This window comes from Equus quagga, chromosome 1 (assembly GCF_021613505.1).
Source record: "Equus quagga isolate Etosha38 chromosome 1, UCLA_HA_Equagga_1.0, whole genome shotgun sequence".
In the NCBI taxonomy this organism is placed as follows: Eukaryota; Metazoa; Chordata; class Mammalia; order Perissodactyla; family Equidae; genus Equus; species Equus quagga.
In genome coordinates, this window is record NC_060267.1 from 50,181,282 (window position 1) to 50,190,253 (window position 8,972).

Consider the following 8,972-nt stretch of genomic DNA (forward strand, 5'->3'; position numbering starts at 1 on the left):
TCGCGCAATCCGCGTCAGCGGCGCCAGGTTTCACCAGTTTGGATCCTGGGCGCGGACATGGCACCACTCATCAAGCCATGCTGAGGTGGCGTCCCACATGCCACAACTAGAAAGACCCACAACTAAAAACACACAACTATGTACTGGGGAGCTTTGGGGGAGGAAAAGGAAAAAATAAAATCTTAAAAAAAAAAAGCCAACTATTGAATGTTTATAACTATGCCAAGATCATTCACCCTAATATCCTATACACTGATCTCAGGAGTTTGGAACTTATACCCCGGGTCTTGTGAGATGTGTTGGGATTTTCAGAAGCCTAGCTAATTGCCACTTTAACAAGCCTATGAGATTTGTTTGTTCCATAATTAGAGATTATGATATAGTCTGAATGTCAAACAGTTAAAAGGATCCATGAATCTCTGAGCCTTGCGAGGAACCATGAGAAAGAAAGCATTTATTCACATCAAATATATAAACAGATTAAATTGGAAGGTAGCATTGCAAATCTTATGTCGTGTCAGACATTATTACCTCACAACTGAAGCTATTCCTAGTGATTTGAAATTCTTCTGCATAGTACTTTATAAGAAATTTGTAGTCCTACACCCTCACCTCAACCAGTGAACATATAGTAGTGCCTTACGAGTCTAAAACATCTTATTTTCTATTTGTTAGGTTAAATCATCATCTTCAGCTTAGATGAGGCTATGTTGTAGTACAAACAAACCTAAAATTTTACTGGTTTAACATAAAAGTTTATATACAGAGAAAAATGAGAAGGTGATAGGGAGTTGAATGCTTTTAGAAAGTGAAAGAAGGATAGAAGGAAAGCTGTATATATGGTTGGAAAGATTAGACAAAGTAGAAGAAAATGTGTGGTCATGAACAAATTAAAGTATGATGGTTAACGAATATTGGGATGCTAGATAAACAAAAAATACTAATGTGTTTGGACAAAATTATCTTTCAAAACAAGAAGTCATTTTATCATGTCTACAAAAACTAACAGCATAAGGATATGATTTCGAAATACCGTAAGTATCAGAAAATAGAGAACTCCCCAAACCGCAGCTTACATACCACTTCGTGAGTAAGTTTTTGGATGTCTTAGTAGTCTGTCTTTACACAATAGATGCTTATGTAGTTGCAATAATGGAAACTTGAAATTCCTATGTCCTCTCTCCAGGCGTATTCCAAATAGCAGGCATCCGGCATTGTACTCTGCTTCAGACTCAGTCTTAGAAGTCCTTGTTTCAAAGACTTTTTCTGTTTCCACTTTCTTTTTGTTTAAAGCCACCGCCAACCACCACCACAGTCACTACCACCACCACAACAAAGCCATAGAATAAATGATCATCTTCCACTTAGGTATGACTGGAAGAAATGGTTTTAAATGGAATCTGCAAGGGGATATAGATAATGCTAAAGAAAAACTTTAATGATGGTAACATCATTTTAAAACAGACTAGATTCTCATTTATCTCACGTGGCTTAGTTTGGGATAGAAGGAGACTAATTTTTACAATGATTCTCAAATTTAGGATTCATCAGAAATGAGAGCTTCTTAAAATATTTGCTGGGTCCCACAGCCGGAGGTTCTGATTCAGCAGATCTGGAGGGGCTCCAGAATTTTCATTTCTAACAAGTTTCCAGTTGATGCTGATGTCACTAGTCTGGGACCACACTTTGAGAACTTCTGGACTGATTGACTCTTTGATGGTTTCTGAAATCCCCTGCTCACCATATTCCTTGTCCCTTTAGAAACATGTTGCACTGGGTGAATACCTAAGAGCCTCTCCTTCCATCAATTGCTCCACATTTTCACACAACTGTACTGATGCTGTTTTTTTCCGAAAAGACTTTGCTTGGGGTACAGCTGGTAGAGTGTGTGAGCTCCTCACTGAAAGCTGCCTCTAGAATGCCCTGCATGGACTGCCTTGCTTTTTTCCTAAAATCTTTCCCCAGGAGGGCATAGAGGAAGGGATTGAAGCAACTATTGGCAGATGCTAGAGCAATGGACACATGGTCCCAGGCCAGCAGAGCTTCCCCAAAGGGAGTTTCTGAGTCAATAAACAATAATAGGACTCCAACAATGTGGTATGGAGCCCAGCAGACAAAGAAGACCACCACCACCACCATGGCCACTTGCAAGGTTTTGCTCCGAGACTTGGTAAGGCGGCCCCGTCGCATTCGTAAGATAATAAGGCTGTAACAGGCCACCATGATAAGAAAGGGCCCCAGGAAACCCACCACTAGCCTGGTGATGGTTATTGCCACAAGGGGTGTTGACATTTGATTGCTGTATGCAAATTGGCCTAAATTATCATCCAGGAAATCTTGCGATGGCTCATAAGTGTAGAATGAATTGCTGGAAGCATTAGAGAAAAGCTCTAAATCAGTAGAGAGAGAAGCATCAGAGTTATCCAGTGGGTTAATTCTGTGATCTTCAATGGGAAACCCACCGGGGCCTGTAGGTGAAATCTCATCAGCAGGTTTAAATAAATTATAATATAGATGTTGATTGGATAATCTAGCAGAATCCGTAGACAGTGAATCTCCAGATGGTCTTTGAAATGTTTGAGAATGGAGAACAGTGGTAGCTGTCCAAGGATCACCTGCTTGTAAAGAGAAAGAATCTAACCTATTATTCATTTCTCCAGGTAGTTGAACGAAGGCATTGTCAAGAGATCCGTTTTCCAGTAGATCAAAGGTGAAGTCTGAGTAATCTAATGAACTGTAGGGACCAAAATTGTAGCCGCACATATTATGATTGTCTACACTGAACATTTCCCGGTATATGAACACAGGTATACACATTACAAAAGCCACCACCCAGATACATCCACAGATAGTGAAGGCTGTCCCCACATTGCGGTGATTCTGGCACCAGATTGGCTTGAGGACCAAAAGACAGCGGTCCAGGCTAATGGCAGTCAGCAGGAAGACGCTGGCAAACATGTTGAGGACAATGATGGAGGGGATGAGCTTGCATAGGAGCCAACCATACGGCCAGTGTCCTTGGAGAGCCAAGTGAGCCAGGGAGAAGGGCAAGGAGAGGCAGCAAAGAAAGTCCGCCACCGTGAGATGGATAAACCAAACTGTGTTCACTGTTCGCTTCATCTTTAGGCCAGCCACCCACAGCACTAGCCCGTTGCCTGGCAATCCCAATAAGAGAGTGAGGCTGAGAATGACCATGGAGAGAATTACTTGAAGTTTATTCTGGGGCTGTGAGTGTAGGTCAGTTGAATTGCTCTCAGCAGAGAAAGACTCCATTGCTAAATTTCTGAAAAAGATGAACAAAAATGTTTAAACTAAGAGTATCTTTTAAAAAATGAATATTCTTAGAATTCTAACCTTCCAACATAATGACGTAGAACCACAAAGGCTCTCAGACTATTTTAATTTATAACCCTTGACTTCCCATTGGATTACACAAAAACGTTCTCTGATAGACAATTTAAAATCTACTGTGTCAATTTAAATGTGTATCAAAATAACTCCATTTGGAAGTCCATATCGATGTAAATTTCTCCTCTTTCTTGTACTTTCAATCTCTCATTCTCCACTGATTCCTTTCCTAAGGTCCTCTATTTAAAACAAACAAGTTAAATGAGCAAACAAATAATAACTTTCAGATCAGATGTTCTCAACTTGAGATCCAAGAAAGGGCTTACGAAGCTCCATCACCACCTCAAATAATATGGAAAATTTTAGCTTTGCATATTTTTATTTCTCTGAGGGCAGAAGGTCCATCCATTCCTTCCACTGGATTTTCAAAGGACTCGCCATCACGGAAAAAGGTTCTCTAGACCAAGTTATGTTTTAGGTATAACCTCATGTTTTCCTTTTGCTATCAAATTTCTCAAGAGTTGTTTACCCTCTTTGTACTGATTTCCTCGCCACTTATTTCTTTCTTATTTATTTGTTTTTTATGAATATAACTTGGGAAAAATAGCTTTATTATTGCAGAAGCATAAAACATGCATGAAGAAAATTGGAAAACGTAGACAAGCAAAAATAAAATAAAAATGTCATATACCACCAGTGAGTGATTACTCTTTTAGCACCTTAATTTACATTCTTCTGAATCTTCTTTTCATATAAATATATGTATGTATGTGTGCATATGTTTTGTTAAGCAAAATTTAACAAAATTAGATCATACTATGTATACTGGTTTAAAAAATATATTTTTTTTGAGGAAGATTAGCCCTGAGCTAACATCTGCTGGCAATCCTCCTCTTTTTGCTGAGGGAGACTGGCCCTGAGCTAACATCCGTGCCCATCTTGCTCTACTTCATATGTGGGATGCCTACCACAACATGGCTTGCCAAGCAGTGCCATGTCTGCACCTGGGATCTGAACTGGCAAACCCTGGACCGCTAAAGTGGAACGTGCGCACTTAACTGCTGTGCCACCGGGCCTGCCCTTTAAAAATTTTTAATTGTGGTAAAATACATGTAATATAAAATGTACCATCTTAACCATTTTTAAGTGTACAGTTCAGTAGTGTTAAGCATATTCACGTTATTGTGCACTCAATCTCCAGAATTTTTCGTCTTGTAAAACTGAAATGCTGTATCTATTGGAGAAAAACAGCCCACTTCCCTTTCCCTCCAGCCTCTGTCAGCCACCATTCTACTTTCTGTTCCTATGCGTTTGACTACTCTGGATACCTCACAGAATTGGAATCATACAGCATTTGTCTTTTTGTGTCTGGCTTATGTCACTTAGTATAATGTCCTCAAGGTTTATCCATGTTGTAGCATGTGTCAGAATTTCTTTCCTTTTTACCGCTGAATAATATTTCATTGTATGGATATACCATGTTTTTTTTATCTATTCACCTGTTGATGGACATTTGAGTTACTTCCACCTTTCAGCTATTGTGAATAATGCCGCTATGAACATGGGTGTAAAAGAATATTGTTCTATAAACTGCTTTTCTTTTTTTAATTTGCAGTCTCCGCATTATACAGTATGATTGTACCTTAAGGAATACTCAGTCTTTATCCAATTTTTTTCCAACAAAGAATGTTCCAAAACATCCTTTATAGTTGATTTGTCCACAATTATATCCAATCTAGTATCACACTTTGCATCAGATGTTATGTTTCTTAAGTCTCTTAATTTAGCATAATTTCTCTTTTTCAAGGATTCTGGCTTGTTTTGGGGTCTGTTGTTCTCACCACTCACTTCTTTTTTTTTTTTAAGTTTTATTTTTCCCTTTTCCCCCCAAAAGCCCCCCAGTACATAGTTGTATATTCTTCGTTGTGGGTCCTTCTAGTTGTGGCATGTGGGACGCTGCCTCAGCGTGGTTTGATGAGCAGTGCCATGTCCGCACCCAGGATTCGAACCAACGAAACACTGGGCCACCTGCAGCGGAGTGTGTGAACTTAGCCACTCGGCCACGGGGCCAGCCCCCTCACCACTCACTTCTTAATCCTTTGTAATTTGTCTTCTGCTCCATGGCTCCTTATAAGGAAGGTGTCCTTATAAGCTAAAATCACCTCTAAAGAACACATCCAAGTATCTTTTTCTGTCTTCATCCTCTACAGTAAAATATGTGTCATTTGATACATTGACTCCTTAACACTGTCTTCTCTTGGCCTCTGTGACATTACCCTCCCTTAGTTCTGAAGGGCCCCGTAAACATACCCTACTTTGTAGCTTTCCTAAACAACCCACTATTCCAAGTTAATGCCGCTTTCTATTTCTTGGCTAATGCTGTTTACTTCTATCTGGAATTAAGTCTTTCACCTTAATATCCTCTTTCCTCCATCTTTAATCACTACTTGTTGAAATCCTAGCTATTCTTCAAGATCAAGCTCAAATATTACATCTTCCTTGAAACCTTCTCTTATAATATCAATCAGAAATTAGTTCTTCAGCCTCTGAATTTTTCTGATATGTGTGGGTTGAACCTCTTTTCATATCTCTATGCAATAATGCATTTTGTCTTGTATTTATAATTATTATCGTGGCTGTCTTAGCCATCATTGTGGCCTTAAATTTCATGGTGGTGAAAAGGAGTTTTGTTCCTAAATGCTTGTTCCACAGAATTTGGCACAATGCCTTATATGACATAAAGATAAAGATTACTTGAATGGGTGGATACTCATTTTGGGGGTTTACCTTTTTTTTCCCTTTTTCAACTAAATTTAAAATTTTTTCCCCTTTTCAACTAAATTTAAAATTCTTATTCTATGCCTTGAATCCAGTAAGGGTGCTACCTCTTCTCACTTCCTTTTTGTTTTCCAGTTCCCAATTCTTACAGGCTATAATAGCATTTCATAGAGTCCCAAAATAATTTTGTGACTTGGAAGTAGTTCTGCTGAGTTAACCAAATGTTGTCATAGACTCTTATATAATCAGCAGAACTTAAAATAACTGAGTCAACAAAATAGTAAAAAAGAAGAAGTTATTCTCATTCCCCTCTCTATAGCCTTACTTACTCAAACATTCAGATCCTATCAGATTCCCTGCCTTCCCTGTTGTGCATGGCAGCTGCACCCATCCACTGTTGTGCTCCAACACACACATTCACGTACAGATCCCTAAATTATTGAGAGAAGAATAGAGTCCTAGAATGCTAGGACTAAAAGGCAACTTAGCAATCATCTCTCCTTGTCTCTACTTTTATTTTGCAATTTTGACACTGAAACTCAGCAAATTAGGTGACTTTCACATATTCACAACTAGGAGGGTTCTCAGATCCTAGGTCCAGTGACTGTCAGACCAATACTCTTTTTACTACAAAGAATCAGATAACTGAAAAGCCTTTGGTATTGCTAATAAAAGAAGAGGTACTGAGAGTTGCACAAATTGAATTAATAAAGACTGAAAAGAGCAAAATTCCAATATAAAGAAACTGAGTCATATGGTGTGATCTATATTTTAAATGTCGCATATTATCCATCTTGAAATGAGAATATATATGAATCAGAGTCTTAGAAGTCTTTTGGAACAAGATTACTTTTTACATTTCTCCAAGTATTTTGGCTGAAAGATACCTCTACATTTAAGATTAGTAGAGGAATTTTTTTCAGTTTTCCATACTGAATTAACCGATAGTAATTAAAAAGGTAAGTAAAATTCTGAAACTAAAATTCAACTATGATAGGGGAAAAAAATGTAGATTCCAGAATCAAATACTAATGAGGATGACAGACTAATCCTATCAGCAATAAGGAATGAGCAAAAGAATAAAAGAAAAAAAAAGGGAAATGGAATGAGAAAAAAAAATCTACGTAAGGAAAAAACTCACGATCAATGATTTGAAAAAATGAACCTAACGAGGAAAGCTGGAATCAAAGGTCAGAAAGAGAAACATAGTCAATTTAAGACAGGGAAAAATGACATAAAAATTCACTATTAATTCAAGAATTAAAATATTAAGAGCAAAGTAAATAGAATGTGGAATATTTAGAAATAGAAAAAGGTGGATATAGGGTTAAAAAAAAGACAGAAAAGTTGGCGAAAGAATAGGAGGAAATAGAAGACAATGACCCTCAAACCATTTTCCATAATAAGCAAAACAAGCAAGGCACAAGTCATCACGTGAATTTAGGCTTTCTTACCAAAAACCCGAGACAGTAAGTGAAGGCGTCCTGTCTGGTCCCCACACTTAACTGCAGTCAAGTTGTGAAGTATGTTTAGGAAACGCGCTGAGCTCTTCTTTCTTCCCTTCTTGGGTTCTGATGGTAAACTCCACGCTTTTGGCTACTATCTGACTTCACAGGAAGAGTTTCAAAGTGAGTCATTTCTAAATGTCTTAGATAAAGAAAAGTCAAAAAACAGAAGTGGGAGGGCATCATTCTCAGATGTTTTCCGCAGGACACAGGATATGGTTAGAGAGAGAGCACTTCTCTATATAAGCCTCTCACTTATAGATTTTTGCTTTTGTTTTGTTTTGTTTTAGAAATGCAAAAAAAAAAAAAAAAAAGACCCTATGGTATGTGAGGGTGAGGATGGAGAGCAGCTGGGAGGAAGGACCTACAGAACCCCAGGTAAGGAATCTCAAGTAACATCTCTTAAATTCTGAATATGTGTGAAGAAGTCTGCCATGGCAAAATCAGCTGAAGTAAACTGTATTCTAATCTCTAGAGATTCACAATCCAGTGGGAATATGCACCTATACACAAAAAACTGTAATATGACGCAGCCCGTGATAGATGTAATAATAGATGTCATAGGTAGGGGTATATTTAGCCTGGGGCCATCTAGGAAAATCTTAATATAGAAATAAGATCTGAGCAAGCCCTTAAAGAACTGCAGGACTTCCATAGGCAGACAAAGCTGGAAAGTTGTTTAGAGTGTGAGAGCAGCATATCAGAGGCCGGTGGGTGGGAGATTGCATCAGGCACTGGGGGACAGGCAGAAGTCTCGTCACTTAGACGATTTCATCAGGAAGGAGAGCAGAGGACGGAAGAGTGACCTTGAGTGGTGATTCCTGCTTAAAGTGTAGGTTGTAAAGAATTCTCACGCACATTATTCATTTACATGTATGCATAGGAAATAAAGTTTATTTGGGTCAAATGTATTTGATCACTATCACCTATGGTAAAGGCTTCAGTCCATATTAATCAGCTTATTGTCCAAACAATGATAGCTGCTTCTCCTCGTGTTTGCAGTCAAATAACCGTGTAATATTTTTGAGGCAGAAAGACCCAAGAAAAATGCCAAGAGTTGAGTTTTATTGTTTTATTTCTTTCTTTCCCTTGTTATTTTCTAATTACTAGAGTAGTACATACTTCTAAACAAAGATAAATTAAAATACTATGTAAGTATAAAGGGTAAAAGAATGAAGGTTTTCATTTCCAATTCCATTGCCCAGATGTAACTATTTTTAGTAGATTAGTATTCATTCTTAGTGAATTTTTTCTAAATACAACACACAATTTTTTTTTTAAGATTTTATTTTTCCTTTTTCTTCCCAAAGCCCCCAGGTACATAGTTGTATATTTTTAGTT

The 8,972-nt window shown here is 38.0% G+C and overlaps 1 protein-coding gene across 1 annotated transcript; it reads right to left on the bottom strand.

The window, feature by feature from the left end:
* Positions 1 to 435: 435 nt before the first annotated feature.
* C3AR1 (complement C3a receptor 1) lies at positions 436 to 7,729 on the bottom strand. The gene is made up of 2 exons (XM_046673806.1): positions 7,581 to 7,729; positions 436 to 3,283 (listed from the first exon to the last, which is right to left on the bottom strand). Exon 2 carries the CDS (start codon positions 3,271 to 3,273, stop codon positions 1,822 to 1,824), a length of 1,452 nt encoding a protein of 483 aa, XP_046529762.1. The 5' UTR covers positions 3,274 to 3,283; positions 7,581 to 7,729; the 3' UTR covers positions 436 to 1,821.
* Between the last annotated feature and the right edge of the window lie 1,243 nt (positions 7,730 to 8,972).